Here is a 16,440-nt window from a genome sequence, read left to right as displayed (position 1 = left end):
GTCAAGGATCGTCTGCTGCACATCAGCCTTAAAGCAAGATCTCATGAGCTGAGATTAGGCTTAGTTAGCTTGATATCAAGATCTGGTTTACTTAACTTGTATTAGTAATGTTTCAAATAAAGCATTGGAGGATTTAACAGTATTTCTTTGTACATACATGTGTACTAAATGAATAAATAAATGCAATGGTTAACTGAGTTTAAATAATTTTATTGTGTGAAAACCATTTTGTTTTGTGTTTATTGTGTTTGACTCCTAACCCTAATGTTGTGGGTTCGAGTCTCGGGCTGGCAATACCATCACTGAGGTGCCCTTGAGCAAGGCGCTGAGCCCCCAACAGCTCCCTGGGCACCGCAGCATAAATTGCTGCCCACTGCTCCGGGTGTGTGTTCACGGTGTGTGTTCACTGCTGTGTGTGTGCACTTTGGATGGGTTAAATACAGAGCACGAATTCTGAGTATGGGTCACCATACTTGGCTGTATGTCACGTCATAAATCGGAATCCAGTACTCCATTGTGCAGTGTATTTATAATTAGATTCTACCATATATAAGCTACCATTCAAAAGTAGAATAATTTGACAAATTAAAATAACGGTTTTCTTTTTTTTTATTTTAAAATGTCATTTATTCCTGTGAACAAAGCTGAATTTTCAGCATTATCATCTAACATCATTTTAATATGCTGATTTGCCCCCCCCCCCTCCCATTTTGTTTAATTTATTTTACTATCAACGTCGAAAATAGTTGTGCCTCCTAATATTTTTGCAAAAAGCTGTTTCCTTTTTTTTTTTGGGATTCTTTACTGAATAGAATTCTGAATGAATTTATAGACTACATTTTAATCAAAGGAGCAGAATTTAACTGAAAAATTATTTTTGGTAACATTATAAATATAGTTTTTGTCAATTTTGATAAATTTAATGCATCCTAATGAAAAGTATTAATTTATTTTAAAAATAATAATAATAAACTTACAGACCTTAAATTTTTTAACATTTGTGCCATTTTGTTACGTTACATAACTTTGTCTTTTTTTTTTTTTTTTTTTTTTTTCAGAGCAGGGGTATTTAGGTCATTGCAAACCTGCAATTGTCCCTCAACTACATAACTTACGTCAGTGCAACTGATGGCTCCAAAAGAGTCCTGAAAAACTCCACAGAAGTTATTTAAGAAACAGCAAATGTAAATATTCTGTACATGTTTATGTGCTGACTGAACAAATAGTACATCGAATGAGAACTGGACTTTGATTTGCACTATCACTTAGTTCTCTGTTATCAACACAAACAAAAAAACAAAATGCTTTCATTTTTATTCATTTTGTTACTTTCAAAAGAATGAAAACCAGCCTCAAACAGCAACCAAGTGAATGACTGTAAGTTGGCAAATGTGAGCCAATTAGATTCTATAAACCCGATTCCAAAAAAGTTGGGACACTGTACAAATTGTGAATAAAAACAGAATGCAATGATGTGGAGTTCAAATTTCAATATTTTATTCAGAATACAACATAGATGACATATCAAATATTTAAACTGAGAAAATGTATCATTTTAAGGGAAAAATAAGTTGATTTTAAATTTCATGGCATCAACACATCTCAAAAAAGTTGGGACAAGGCCATGTTTACCACTGGGTGGCATCCCCTCTTCTTTTTATAACAGTCTGCAAACGTCTGGGGACTGAGGAGACAAGTTGCTCAAGTTTAGGAATAGGAATGTTGTCCCATTCTTGTCTAATACAGGCTTCTAGTTGCTCAACTGTCTTAGGTCTTCTTTGTCGTATCTTCCTCTTTATGATGCGCCAAATGTTTTCTATGGGTGAAAGATCTGGACTGCAGACTGGCCATCTCAGTACCCGGATCCTTCTTCTACGCAGCCGTGATGTTGTAATTGATGCAGTATGTGGTCTGGCATTGTCATGCTGGAAAATGCAAGTTCTTCCCTGAAAGAGACGACGTCTGGATGGGAGCATATGTTGTTCTAGAACTTGGATATACCTTTCAGCATTGATGGTGCCTTTCCAGATGTGTAAGCTGCCCATGCCACACACACTGATGCAACCCCATACCATCAGAGATGCAGGCTTCTGAACTGAGCGCTGATAACAACTTGGGTTGTCCTTGTCCTCTTTAGTCCGGATGACATGACCTCCCAGTTTTCCAAAAAGAACTTCAAATTTTGATTCGTCTGACCACAGAACAGTTTTCCACTTTGCCACAGTCCATTTTAAATGAGCCTCGGCCCAGAGAAAACGCCTGCGCTTCTGGATCATGTTTAGATATGGCTTCCTTTTTGACCTATAGAGTTTTAGCCAGCAACGACGAATGGCACGGTGGATTGTGTTCACCGACAATGTTTTCTGGAAGTATTCCTGAGCCCATGTTGTGATTTCCATTACAGTAGCATTTCTGTATGTGATGCAGTGCCGTCAAAGGGCCCGAAGATCATGGGCATCCAGTATGGTTTTTTTGGCCTTGACCCTTACGCACAGAGATTGTTCCATATTCTCTGAATCTTTGGATGATATTATGCACTGTAGATGATAATAACTTCAAACTCTTGCAATTTTTCTCTGAGAAACTACTTTCTGATATTGCTCCACTATTTTTGGCCGCAGCATTGGGGGAATTGGTGATCCTCTGCCCATCTTGACTTCTGAGAGACACAGCCACTCTGAGAGGCTCTTTTTATACCCAATCATGTTGCCAATTGACCTAATAAGTTGCAAATTGGTCCTCCAGCTGTTACTTATATGTACATTTAACTTTTCCGGCCTCTTATTGTTACCTGTCCCAACTTTATTGGAATGTGTAGCTCTCATGAAATCCAAAATAAGCCAATATTTGGCATGACATTTCAAAATGTCTCACTTTCAACATTTGATATGTTATCTATATTCTATTGTGAATAAAATATAAGTTTATGAGATTTGTAAATTATTCCATTCCTTTTTTACTCACAATTTGTACAGTGTCCCAACTTTTTTGGAATCAGGTTTGTATTACAAATCTGAATACATTTTTAAATGCAGTTTTACTAACATTAGAGATGTGGCTTTCAAATGACAGATTGCTAACAAATAGCCCAGATACCTAACTGATGGCGGCAGCCTCCAAGTGTTAGAGATTATTCATTGCGTTGGACCATTAGTTTGGTAAATTTGTATGTTTTTGTATATTTGTATGTATCATATAATTCCACTAATGCCAACATTATTCTCGAGCCTATTCAAAAGAATGTTGTGGTTGATAGTATCACATGCAATGTTAACCACCATCAGATAAGAGCAGGTCATTTGAGACAACTCTGATGAGAGCAGTCTCAATACTATGATTCAGTCTAAATCCTGTCTGGAAATCCCCTCTGATACCAAGGAACATAGTTGTGGATTGAAGATTTAAAATCAGTCTATAGTTAATATTCTCTAGACTTAATTTGTACAAATGTAGACAATCCTTCCTCTCCTGTAGCAAAGAATGAAAGGAATTATTGCCCAAAGGTGTAAAATGCACTGTCTGATGAAATCTGTAGCAGATGGTTGCATGGTTATAATTTAGTTACAATCTTGCAAGAATTTGATGAAGTCATTGCTGCTGTGTTGTTGGGAAATGTCTGAACCCACTGAAGTTCTATTTCATGTTAATTTAGCCACTGTATCAAATAAATACCCAGGGTTGTGTTTGTTTTCCTCCAAAAGATTATAAAAGTAAGCAGATCTAGCAGTTTTGTAAGGCCTTTCTGTAGGAAGAGTCACTATCCTTCCACACAATATGAAATTCCTCTAGTTTTGTTTTCTTCCAGCTGTGCTCCTTTTTCTCTGGGCTTCTCTTGCGAGTGTGCTTATTATACCATGGCATTGGACTGTTCTCTTTAATCTTCTTTACGCACTAAGGAGCATAGTGTCTAGAGTGCTAGAAAAGAGAGAGCTGATAGTTTCTGTTGCCACATAGAGTTCTTCTAAGCTATCGTTAACCTCCATGGAACCTTTGCATTGCACAAAAGGTTATTTATAGTATAAAAAAAGTTATTTATATTATTTAAATGTTTTTAACACTAAGAAAAAAATGGTTCTTTTAAAAACTGCACACTGAAAAGTTCTTTAGGAAACCAAAAATAGTTATTCTACAGTATTGTTGAGAAAACCCCCTTTTGAAAGTTTTTAGGGTATATAAAAGTTTTACATTCACCAAACAGAAATGTTCCCTTTTGAACAGGCTTCAGGGAATGCAGAGCTCAAGCTCTTGTGCAATCCAGCTGCAACCTAGAGAAAAACAATTTCGGTGAAGAGCAAAGGTCAACGCTGCTGTGTTCCCTGTGGATACCTCAAATGCAGCTGTTATGTAAAAACATTTGTCCAATGACTGGGATGGTGGAGACTGAATTTTGGGTCTTTGAGTGGGATTATGTAATAACCCCAGAATCGTGTCCCTGTATAAAAGCACCTCACAGGAATCCAGCTGCAGCACTACAGATACACATCAGATACTGTGATCAAGGTACGCACCTTAAGCATTAGGATTTGTTTAAAGGACAACGAAGTAATGCATTTTTTGGTCTTTTCATAACCGTTGTACTCATTTTTCACAGCTCAAGCACAGAAGCAGCATGCTCAGGCTCTGCATAGCTCTCTGTGTCCTGGCGACATGCTGGGCGCAGGACTTTCTGGAGAGCAACACCACTGTCAAACAGGACTGTGCCCTGGGGACATGCTGGGCGCAGGACTGTCTGGTGAGCAACATCACTGTCAAACAGGACTTTGATAGGATGAGGGTAAGTCTACCAGTATTTTTCTTCAATCCATATGTTGATTTTTGAGCTTTCGTTTCTCATACTTATCCACTGACATTGCAGTATCAAGGGACATGGTATGCCGTGGCCAAGAAAGACCCTGTTGGTCTTTTCCTTCTTGATAATGTTGTCGCCAATTTCAAAGTGGAGGAGGATGGAACCATGACAGCTACCGCCACCGGTAGAGTCATCATTCTCAAGTGAGTTTGAATGGCATTTTATGCCGTTGTTGTGCAAAAATTGCACTTAGGCAATAGAAATGGTTCTATTTTCACATGCCATATTACACTTCAGCAACTGGGAGATGTGCGCCAACATGTTTGGCACTTTTGAAGATACCGAAGACCCCGCTAGGTTCAAGATGAAATACTGGGGAGCCGCAGCATATCTCCAGACTGGATGTATGTGTAGATTTACCATCATTTATTATTTTTTATGCTATATTATTATATATATTGTTATATAAAAAGTTCATCAGGTAAAATTCAACATGTAAAAAAAATCTGATCTTGCAAAAAAATTTAAAAATGTTTAGTTTATTTTTTAAATTATACTTTTTTAAAATACATAATATATATTTGATATATATTATACATATTAATATATGTATGTATATATTTTTAATTTATTTCAAATATTCAATTATTTAATAATTTAACAATCTTTTAAACATTTTTCTTTTTTTATGATATATTTTTAAATATTTTATTTTATAATACATTTCTTTGATGCCTCAAATGTAATTGGCTTGTATGCATGGTCCTTATTAAACCTAGCTTATAAAATGTGAGTAAAGTGTATGTAATGTAAAACCTGACAGCTCATGACCTGTCTCTGACCGTTCCACAGATGATGACCACTGGATCATTGACACTGACTATGATAACTACGCCATCCACTACTCCTGCAGAGAGCTCAATGTGGATGGAACCTGCTTGGACGGTTATTCCTTCATCTTTTCCCGATATCGTGATGGCCTCAGGCCTGAAGACCAGAGGATTGTGACTGAGAAGAAACAGGAAATCTGCTTCCTGGGCAAATACAGACGCGTCGCACACACTGGTAAGATGGTGATGCCTTATGAATTATTATTATTAGATTCACTCATAAGTTCTAAATTTGCTAATGTGTTTTTGTTTCTTTAACTGTGCAGGTTTCTGTGACACTGTCTAAACCACCACTGCACAAAGAGCTTCTGAGGATGTAATCTGAGATTTTATATTTCTAACTGATATGTAAATACAGACAATATGCCTAATACTTTAAAAAGAGAATGCATAACAATTTTGCAAAGGAAGATGTTTAATAAAAAAAAAATATGCATAATAAGTGCATGATTTAACCGTGTTTTGTTTCTTTTTTTTAAATAAACTTTACAAAAAAAAAGTATAATTAGTTCCAAGTTCAAGTTGAGCTTTATTGTCATTCTGCTATATGTGTGGACATACAGTGGAACGAAATGTCGTGCATCACAGAACCACGGTGCTACATAAATACAGACATACAAACAATGAAGTAAACAGTATAAACCTATACACAACTAACCTACTGACAGATTTTGACTATAAATATACTATATATAAATGTTTACCTATACATATGCTAAACAATACAGACTATACGAATGCTTCACATGATACCATACCTATACACAACTAACCTACTGACAGATCTTGACTTTAAATACTGTATATTATAATAAATGTTATATAAATAACATATAAATGTTTATCTATAAATAAACTAAAAGAAACTAAATACAAACTATACAAATGCTAAACATAAACACTGTACCTATACACAACTAACCTACTGACAGAATTTTAATATGAATATACTATATATAAATGTTTACCTATACATAGAATGAAACAAAAAACAAAAAATTTATATATAGACTGTACGAATGCTTCACATAATACTGTACATGTGCAAAGAGAAACACTGTAAGTCAAGCAGCTGGCTGGGGAACAGTGCAAGATGATTAGTAGTGCACGAGCATGTAAACACATATTTGAGTCTTTTGTGGGATTATGTACACACAGCAGTGTGTGCGAAAAGTGTCTAGTGCGCATAAAGGAGAATTGCACACAAAAAAAATAATGTTTCAGACAGTTTTTCTGTGATGTGGTAAGGTTGGGGGGGGGGGGTGTGGGGGGGTGGAGGAGGTGAGATGGTCCATGTTTCAGGAGGTAGGGGGTTCGTGTGGGGTTTCAGAGGAGGGTGGGGTCTCTCACAGCCTGGGGGAAAAAGCTGTTGAGCAGTCTGGCGAGCGGGCTCTAATGCTCCGGTACCGTCTTCCTGATGGTAGGAGCTGGAAGAGACTGTGGGAGGGATGGGTGGGGTCTTTGCTGGAGCATCATGTAAGGAAAATGTCCATGATGGACGGGAGATGGGCACCGATGATCTTTGCAGCTGTGTTCACTGTCCGCTGGAGGGTCTTGCGGTCTGCTGCACTATAGTTCCCGTACCAGACAGTGATGCAGCTGGTCAGCATGCTCTCAGTGGTTCCTCTGTAGAATGTGTTGAGGATGGGTGGAGGGAGACTTGCTCTTTTCAGCCGGTGGAGAAAGTCTAGCCGCTGCTGTGCCTTCTTGGAGAGTGACATGGTGTTGGTGGTCCAGGTGAGATCCTCTGTGATGTGCACCCCAAGGAATTTAGTGCTGCTGTGCTGACTCTCTCCACAGTCGAGCTGTCGATGGTCAGTGGGTGGTGGTCAACAGAGTTTCTCCTGAAGTCCATTACAACCTGCGTTGTCTTACTCACATTGAGGGACAGGTTGTTAGTGCCACACCATTCAGCCAGTTGTGCCACTTCCTCTCTGTAGTGCGTTTCATCGCTGTTGCTGATGAGACCTACCATCCACAAACTTGATGATGTGGTTGGAGCTGAACTTGGCAGTGCAGATGTGGGTCAGCAGTGTGAAGAGCAGCGGGCTGAGCACACACCTAATTACTGAATTCAGTGATCAATGCTTGTAAACTCACTGTCCCCAAAGTTTTATTAAAGGTTTGTTTGGACTCAAATGAACTAACAATGCAAACAGAACTGTGGTAAATCAATGCTTTTTGTTTACAGAGCTGCTAACAAAATTGTTGTGCAACTTGGACCATGATACAGAGTAAATGGTGTCAGCACACATATTATAGACCAGTATGAGGATGAGGAAATAATCACATTCATGTATTAGAATAAAGGAAATAGGCTGAGATAAACGTAAATCTTAATATATATACAGTACTGTGCAAAAGTCTTAGGTCATGAGTATTTTCACCACCAAAATTTTTCAAGCATCTTGGAGACATTGCCACAGTTCCTCTGGATTTAGTCTGTCTCAGTTTGTTCGGTTTCTTCATGCAATGCAGATGTGGATCACTGGCTGCTGTCAGACTCCTTGTGCATACAAAAATATCACTGGATTATTACAATTAATGGTAAAAGGTTTGTCTGGAAATGTAAACTGATATTTTCAACTGACACACTGCAGCAAAAAAAAAAAAAAAAAAAAACCTTTTTTTTTTTCTTTTTTTTTGGTAAAAATACTAATGGCCAAGACTACTGCACAGCAATATATATATATATATATATATATACACATATACATACACACACATAGAGCTCGGAATCAGAGTACAGTTCTGAACTTTTAAATGTTCCTTTCTGAAAATAGTCGGAAATCGCTTATACACAAAAAAAAATAAAAAAAATAAAAAAATTCACAAATAGCATATTGTTATATACATTCAGAAAGTTCTCCAGTTTTGTGGACATTCACACAAAGACCAGTCAATGTTCAGGTGGCTATAATTATAAAGAAAATGAAGAGGTCACACAACATTTAAGAAGTGTTTTCTCTGCGTTTCAACATTGCATCAACTACTGATGAACACATTCATTTTTATTTGAATTATTTGGTTATTTGTGTATTACTATGTCTTTGGAAGGCTTTTGTTTTTTAAACACATTAAAATGCACAAATTCATGTTATTTCTTATTTATATGTAATGCAGGGATTCCCCATTTTTTTTTGTCATCTGAACCTCTTTCACTTGATATTTACTTGAAATACCCCTGAGATTTTATGGTAATATGTTAATAATTAATAACACATTTGCATGCTCACAGTTCTCTAACACTAGTTAATGATCACATGACACACAAACTAATATATATATATATTTTTTTGTTATTTTGAATAATTTATTTTAATATAAAATGTTTATGATTTAATTAATTATTTGTTTTTCATTAAATTCACGAACCCCCTGCAGTTCCTTCACAATGCTCAGTTTGGGAAGCCTTGACGCCTGAACAATTTTATGCACCTTGGTGTGCTAAAAAAAAAAGAAAATGTAAATATGAATGGTAAATATACTTTTGAGATATTTGACTCATGAGAATTTCTGGGGGCGTGGCCAACATGCATTGGAGAAAAACATTTATTTCATAATGTGAGTTTCCCCTCACTTTCAATTGTTTTACTTCAATGAAAGGTTAGAATGCGAATTGTTCAAATGAAAGATCAAAAAGATAAACAATGCAGATTTTCACAGATGCCTTTGCTCATATTTACCAAGGGTGCCAAAATTAGTGGAGGGCACTGCATATTAAATATTTAATTTAAAATGTACATGATATTAAAAACAATTTTTATTCTGTATGTTAATATTTTGACTGAACAGTTGAAATAACCTGAGTAGGACACTAGGAAGGATTCTACTAATTTATTTGGACGTCTTGTCCAGTTTTTCTTCTATTTCTTGCCTGGCAGTGAAATAATGCATGGCACTTCCCTGGAATTAGACCCATTCTCCTCCGGCTACGGTGCTTCACCTAATCTCATCTTTAAATAGTTTAATGCAGGATTTACACACAGTCTAATTCAAGACAGATTTGGTTTGCAAAGTCAGGACTGATGGATGCTAATGAGTGGCTCCCAGACATCTAACACTTCAGAGGTACCATGAGGATACAAGAGGAAACAGACCACACAGTCTTTTCCCTTTATTCATATACGTGGAGTACACAATCCAGTGAAGGACTCTGTAAATAATCTTACAACACTGATTGAAATAAAAAAAGGTTATATGCTAAATATTGTTTTTTTTATTGCACGTATGAAAACTGCATATAAAAAAATCAACCTTATCACCAAAAGAGAACTAAGAAAATAACATGTACATCTGAGTTCATAAATTAAAATATTTTTAAATTAACCGCATGTAAACTGATACTTTTGTGAATATTCAAAAGAGTATTCCTTTAAAAAAAATACAAATCAAATTTGACAAAACTTATTCTTAAAAACAGTAATAAAATACTTGTTAATATAAAATACTGAAACAATTCTTTGGAATGGTGACTATAATAAAAAGCGTTAGAAGCGTGTGTTTTAGCTGAAGCAGTAGTCGAGGTGGGTGAGCAGCTCTCTGTGCTGGCTGGTGCGGTAGGAAGCGCCACAGTTCGGGCACTCCAGCAAACTCTCATCTAGTATGTTATGGACTTTAGATGGAGACGTGGTCCGATCTTGAATAGTCAATTTCTCAAAATCCATCCTGTTACAGGAGCTGGGCTCAGAGAAACGAGACTCTCTCTGCGGTTTCTGAAGCACAAGGTCAAAACAGACATTATTACACAAGAATAAGACGGACATGTCAATGATCATGTCAGGACACATCACAGAACATCTCAGAACTCACGGCAGACTCCAGGCGTGTAATCTGGTCTCTGGCTTTACGAAGCTCTTTCAAAACTTTATGCAGCTGGTGCTGTAGAGTTTGACGGTCCAGTTTTTCATTTTCAGATTCTCTGGCCGACAGCTGGATCTAATGATGGTCAGTGACAAAAAAAAAAAGGGTGATACAAATAAAATAATCTTTAACATTTTAGTTTTAAATTTAATTTTTTATTATTGTTATTTTTTTTACATTTTCAGCAAAACTTTTTCCCATGCAGCGTGGGTAACCATTAATAAAAATGATGATATTTTCCTATACAATAATACATGTGATTGTATTTTTTAAAATTAAGTTGGTTTCACAATACAACTTTTTATAAGTATTTATAATTTTTTTAAAAAAAAAAAAAAAAAAAAAAAAATTTTTAAGAATTTTAATACTATGCTCAAAACAGATGACTGTATGACTGAATTGCATTTTTTAATGTATTTTTTGGAATTGTTAGAGTCTCTCTCTGTCTCTCTCTCTCTCTCTCACACACACACACACACACAAATAAAGTGTATCATATCATTTAAGCCAGGAATGAAATCGAGATGCATGCTGGATGTTTCATTCACAGCTAGTGGTGCTGAAGGGTGATTCAAATACCTGTTGTTCCAAAACAGAGATTCTTTTCTGCTCCCCCTGCTGAGTCATCAGGGATTTCTGCAGTAGATTCACCTTTCAAAACAGAAAACTTTAAGCTTTTAAACTTGATTTTGTTTTTTAGCAGATATTGTTAATGCACAAATAAGTTGCTTCAAAAAAAATGAGTAGTTATAAACCAATATATCAGGCAGGGCTGTGTTTCCTGAAAACATTGTAGGCCAGAAAGTGATAGTAAGATAAAGATTCCAACAGAAAAACAAAGCTACACAGAGCTACAATCAGAAAACACTCAGTAGCACAGCAGACAGGAACCACGGTCTCTTCCATAGAGAACTGTGGTAGTAGTAAAGTCTCTCTCATACTTTTGTAAAACGGATAAACACAACTAATTATATTATACAGGATACAGCATGTCCTGAAGTAAACATAATTTCATATATTATACTAAACGATAACTTGTTTTTATTAAGTGCCAGAAGCTTTAAATACTGTTAGCTAAAGGTACAGTAAGTCATTTGTTTGTTTTGGTTTTGTTTTTTTCCAAAAGGCAAGAAAGTTTTCCTTCTTAAAGGGATACTCCACCCCAAAATGAAAATTCCAAACCCATAAAAGCTTTGTTCGTCTTCGGAACACAATTTAAGATATTTTGGATGAAAACCGGGAGGCTTATGACTGTCCCATAGACTGGCAAATAAATAACAGTGTCAATGTCCAGAAAAGTATGAAAAGCATCATCAGAATACTCCATCTGCCATCAGTGGTTCAACCGTAACGTTATGAAGCGATAAGAATACTTTTTGTACATGAAAAAAAACAAAAAAAACTTTATTCAACAATTCCTCTCCTCTGTGTCTCTCCAAATCAGCATAGCGCCATTTTGGCGAATCTGAGCAGTACGCAGGCAGCGTACGCTCTTCTGCATCAGCCTGTTATTTATTTGGCAGTCTGTGGGACAGTCTCAAGCCTCCTGGTTTTCATCCAAAATATCATAAATTGTGTTCCAAAGACGAACTAAGCTTTTACGGGTTTGGAACGACATGAGGGTAAGTAATTAATGACAAAATTTTCATTTTGGGATGGAGTATCCCTTTAAGTAAATGCATCTTGCTTTCAAAAATTTTAGATTTTGTAACAGAAAATAAGACAAAAATACTAAGTAAGAAATTTGCATTAAACAGAGATTGATTCCGCTGATCTGTACCTGCATCAGTAGTTCTGCCACCCTCCTCCTCTCCTCCTCCAACTCTCCCTGCAGCCGAGCGGTTCGCTCTGATGAACACCTCCTCTCCTCCTGCAGAGCCTCCCGCTCGCGCTTCCTCTCCTCCAGGAGCTGCTCCCGCGCCTGAGCCGCTTCCCTGCTCTTCTCCTCATACCTTCCTCTCAGATCCTCCAGTTCTGTCTGGATTCGGGTGACTCGGGCCCGTTCGGCCTCAAGTTCCTGCTGAGCCACCTGCCCGGACAGGCCTGAAGAGACAAGAAGAGAGAATGGATGATGTTACTGGATTATACAGACCCTATATGGCCATTTGGAGTATTTTTATTCATATTGTACCATTTGAATTGGCTTCTTTGTGCTGTTGTTGGAGTGCTTGATTTGCTTCATTTAACTGCGTCTCTAACTCTTTGGTCCTGGCCAAAACGCCCTGGACGTAGGCCTCTCGCTGCTGGTCATAAACAAGCCAGTTATGGTTCTTCTCCAGAGCCTGGACTCAGAGACAGAGAGGAACGACGTGAGTCTGGAAGAAAGCACCAGGGACCTCTTATCTGAACTCTAGAGATGTGAACTCACGTCTCGCAACTGCTCCTGAACCACCGCAAGCTCACCAGACGGAACCTGTCAGGAGACCAATGACACAAAATAAACACTGCATTAATGATCAAAAATTAAATAGCAAAGAAGAACAATGTATCCCATAAATGATAAAAAGGAAAGATCAAACCTTTTACATCTTAGTATCATGAGTATAATATTTAAGTAGCAATAAAGTGTAGTTAAAATATTATATTCTTAATAATATTATTTCATTATAAAGTACTCCCTCAGCACTAGTTAGGTGACTTCTCGGAGCAAGAAACTAGTTGATGAAATATTGATGAAATACTGCCATCTAGTGTGTGAACCTGACCATGCCTTCATTCGCCTGGAAATATCCTTATGCTAAATGACAGAATGTTACATAAAAAGATGCACATAACAACAAAGTAATATATTATAACTGATAAGAGAGAGAGAGTAAAAACAACAATACTGTGAAATATTACTCCAATTTAAAATAACTGTTTTGTATTTTTATTGTATTAAAATATAATAAGTTCCTGTGATGGCAAAGTTGATTTGGTGCTTAATAATTAATAATGGTTCTTATTATTATCAATGTTGCTTATTTTTTTTTATGAGGAAACTTGAACAGATGAACATAAATCTCAAAAGAACAGTATTTGTCTGAAAAAGAAATCTTTTGTATCTTTATGCAAAAAAAATATATATTAATATTTTCTTTGTTTAATCATACTTACACCAAACTTTTGAATGGTAGCAAACTGTGGTTTCCACAAAAATATGAAGCAGCGCAATGCTTTTCAACATTGATCATGATAATGTTTCTCGAGCAGCAAATCAGCATTTTAGATTAATATCTGAAGGATCATGTGACTCTGAAGACTGCAGTAATGATGCGGAATATTCAGCTTTGCATCACAGGAATAAATTACATTTTAAAATAAATTCAAATAGAATACAGTTCTTTTAAACTGTAATAATATTTCACAATATTACTGTAATTTTGATCAAATGAATGCAGCCTTGGTGAGCAGAAGAAAAAATATTTTTAAAATCACAATTATTCCAAACTTAAATTATTCCACATTTTATGCTTAACATGCTTCACAGAACATTTGCAAATAAAATGAAGGGGAATCCACATAAAGGCATCTGAAGGGTCTAGAGTCGACTCCCCTACCTTTTGCTTCTCGAGTGTGTCACACCTCTCAGAAACAGCACAATACTTGTTTTTCAGGTCTTCGGTCTCCTCGGACAGAGCCTGGAACTGTCTCTCTCTCTGCTGGGCCTCCTGTTGTTTCTGCTCCAGCTGGCTCTGCAGTGAAGACACCACGTCCCCGTGAGCGGCGCGCAGCTGCTGTCTGAGGCCCGAGATCTCCTGCTCCCTCTCCAGCAGCTGCTGCGAGCTCCTCTCCCTCTGTGTCTCCAGAGCCAAGATCCTCTGCCACACCACAGAGTCGAAAAAAGGGAAAAATACCTTCTATCACTTCAAGAAACATGAAGAGTCATGGAGAAATGTAAAAGAAAGTCTGCATACACAAATCCAGACGGACACACAGACAGCCTTTGTCACTTCTAACAAAGCCGCTGCAGGTTTGACGTTATAAAGACATGAGTTCACCTCCAGGAGCTTGGCTTTGTCCGGGTCTGGCTGTGTGTTCTGATGTCTTCCAGCTCTCTTCGTGTCCTCCAGACTTTTCTTCAGCTGCTGGTTCTCTCTCTTCAGTTTCTCGACCTCCAGCTCCACTGATTTTGAATGGCTGCTTTTAAAGCCCAGTTTATTTACGAAGGTCTCCTTGGCCCCCTTCGCCGCCATGTCTGGAGTGATATCTGTGCATGAAATATTTGCAAAACTAACCATGGCAAAATCGAAACCAACTTTCATCTAGAAAGTACAGCTCAGATATAGCAAACAGTAAACAGCGAAAGTCCTGATTAAGAGCGTTAGACAAATGAATCTAAATAAAACAAATAAACTATTTACTTACGACAAGAATGAGTGCTTAATTGTAGAAGTATATCAGCATCGGTCTGTGGAAACGGTCCTGTTTCACTTCCGTGATAATGAAAACAAGTTTAAATACGGCGCGTCCTGCGTCATATCCGGAACACGCCGCCTGGTAAAGACAGATGGCGCGCTGAGATTCTGTAACGTACGAGAACTAATCACTCGCAGGTTCAGGTTGAGATGCTGTCTGAAACTAAACAATGTTTGATGTGAAACTTAGCGTTATAATAAAAAGCTGTAAACTTAGCATTATAATAAAAGGCTGTAATGTAATCCGTAGTGTATACAAACATTTAAAGTAACCATACGCTGCTAAATAAGACACAATAATAACTATTTTTATATTTATATATCTAGCATGTAATTTATTCCTGTGATGTGAAGCTGAATTTTCAGCAGTCACATGATCCTTCAGAAATCATTCTAATATGCTGATTTGCTGCTCCAGAAATATTTCTTGAAAATATTTGTGCTAAATTAAATTATTATTATTTGTTTTGTTTTTTTGCAGAAAATTGACTCTTTGATGAATAGAAAGTTTTTTTAAAAAAAAAAAAAAAGCCTTTAGATAAAATAGAAATCTTTTGCATGCATGTTTTAGTATCATTTTAAGCAATTTAATGCATTCTTGCTGAATACAAGTATTAATTTATTAAAAAAAAAAAAAACTCACTAACAACAAACTTTTGAAATGTAGTATTACTTACGTTTTGAAACAGACAACATAAGTCAAGTTGTATGTTTTATATAATACATTTGAAAGCATCATAAAATTAGTTGCAAAATTATTGCTTTTGATGACTCAGTTTCTATTTGAGGGCATTAAAAAAGCTGTAAACTTAGCATTATAATAAAAGGCTGTAACGTAATCCGTAGTGTATACAAACATTTAAAGTAACCATATGCTACTAAATAAGACACAATAATAACCCTTCATATGTACACTACCTGTCAAAAATGTGGAATAATTTTGTCACATGATCCTTCAGAAATATTTCTAATATGCTGATTTGCTGCTCCAGAAACATTTCTTGAAAATATTTGTGCTAAATTAAATAAATTATTTTATTTATTTTTTTTTTTTTGCAGAAAATTGATTAATTCTTTGATTAATAGAAAGTAAAAAAAAAGCCTTTAGATAAAACAAATCTTTTGCATGCATGTTTTAGTATCATTTTAAGCGATTTAATGCATTCTTGCTCATTACAAGTATTAATTTTTTTTTTTTTTTTTTAAACTCACTAACAAACTTTTGAAATGTAGTATTACGTTTTGAAATAAGTTGTATGTTTTATATTTTGATGACTCAGTTTCTATTTGAGGGCAGCTACAGTGTTACAGAATACCTTCTCATCAGTCAGTCAGAGCCACTTTGAAAAACAGAGAAACTGATCCGATGCTGGCAAATGAGAAGAGTGAAAGTTTGTGGCAAGGTCAGTGGTGCTGCTGTGTGGGGGATGATGTTTGGGTTTTAGTGCTGCATCTGCACTCAACTGCACTAAAGACACTGCAGGCTGATGCAGCTGTTTAT

General features: G+C 36.4%; 2 protein-coding genes across 3 annotated transcripts; one reads left to right on the top strand and one right to left on the bottom strand.

Moving 5' to 3' along the window:
- The first annotated feature begins 4,340 nt into the window (after nt 1–4,340).
- On the top strand, nt 4,341–6,134 carry LOC109065643 (retinol binding protein 4, plasma). The gene is made up of 6 exons (XM_019082627.1): nt 4,341–4,500; nt 4,592–4,774; nt 4,856–4,992; nt 5,087–5,193; nt 5,642–5,854; nt 5,946–6,134. The coding sequence occupies exons 2-6, from the start codon at nt 4,610–4,612 to the stop codon at nt 5,963–5,965; spliced, it is 642 nt and encodes a 213-aa protein (XP_018938172.1). The 5' UTR covers nt 4,341–4,500; nt 4,592–4,609; the 3' UTR covers nt 5,966–6,134.
- A 3,628-nt stretch (nt 6,135–9,762) lies between these two features.
- Nucleotides 9,763–15,048, bottom strand: cep55l (centrosomal protein 55 like). 2 transcript variants are annotated; one of them, XM_042767182.1, is made up of 9 exons: nt 14,890–15,048; nt 14,523–14,731; nt 14,082–14,342; nt 12,911–12,955; nt 12,674–12,824; nt 12,323–12,585; nt 11,122–11,193; nt 10,492–10,617; nt 9,763–10,394 (listed from the first exon to the last, which is right to left on the bottom strand). In XM_042767182.1, exons 2-9 carry the CDS (start codon nt 14,715–14,717, stop codon nt 10,185–10,187), a joined length of 1,323 nt encoding a protein of 440 aa, XP_042623116.1. In that variant the 5' UTR covers nt 14,718–14,731; nt 14,890–15,048; the 3' UTR covers nt 9,763–10,184. The 2 variants fall into 2 exon arrangements, with proteins under 2 accessions (XP_042623116.1, XP_042623117.1); XM_042767183.1 differs by lacking the exon at nt 11,122–11,193.
- Between the last annotated feature and the right edge of the window lie 1,392 nt (nt 15,049–16,440).

This window comes from Cyprinus carpio, chromosome A12, assembly GCF_018340385.1.
Source record: "Cyprinus carpio isolate SPL01 chromosome A12, ASM1834038v1, whole genome shotgun sequence".
NCBI lineage: Eukaryota > Metazoa > Chordata > Actinopteri > Cypriniformes > Cyprinidae > Cyprinus > Cyprinus carpio.
Note: the sequence above shows the minus strand (reverse complement) of the source record. Positions and strands in the feature narration are given on the sequence as shown.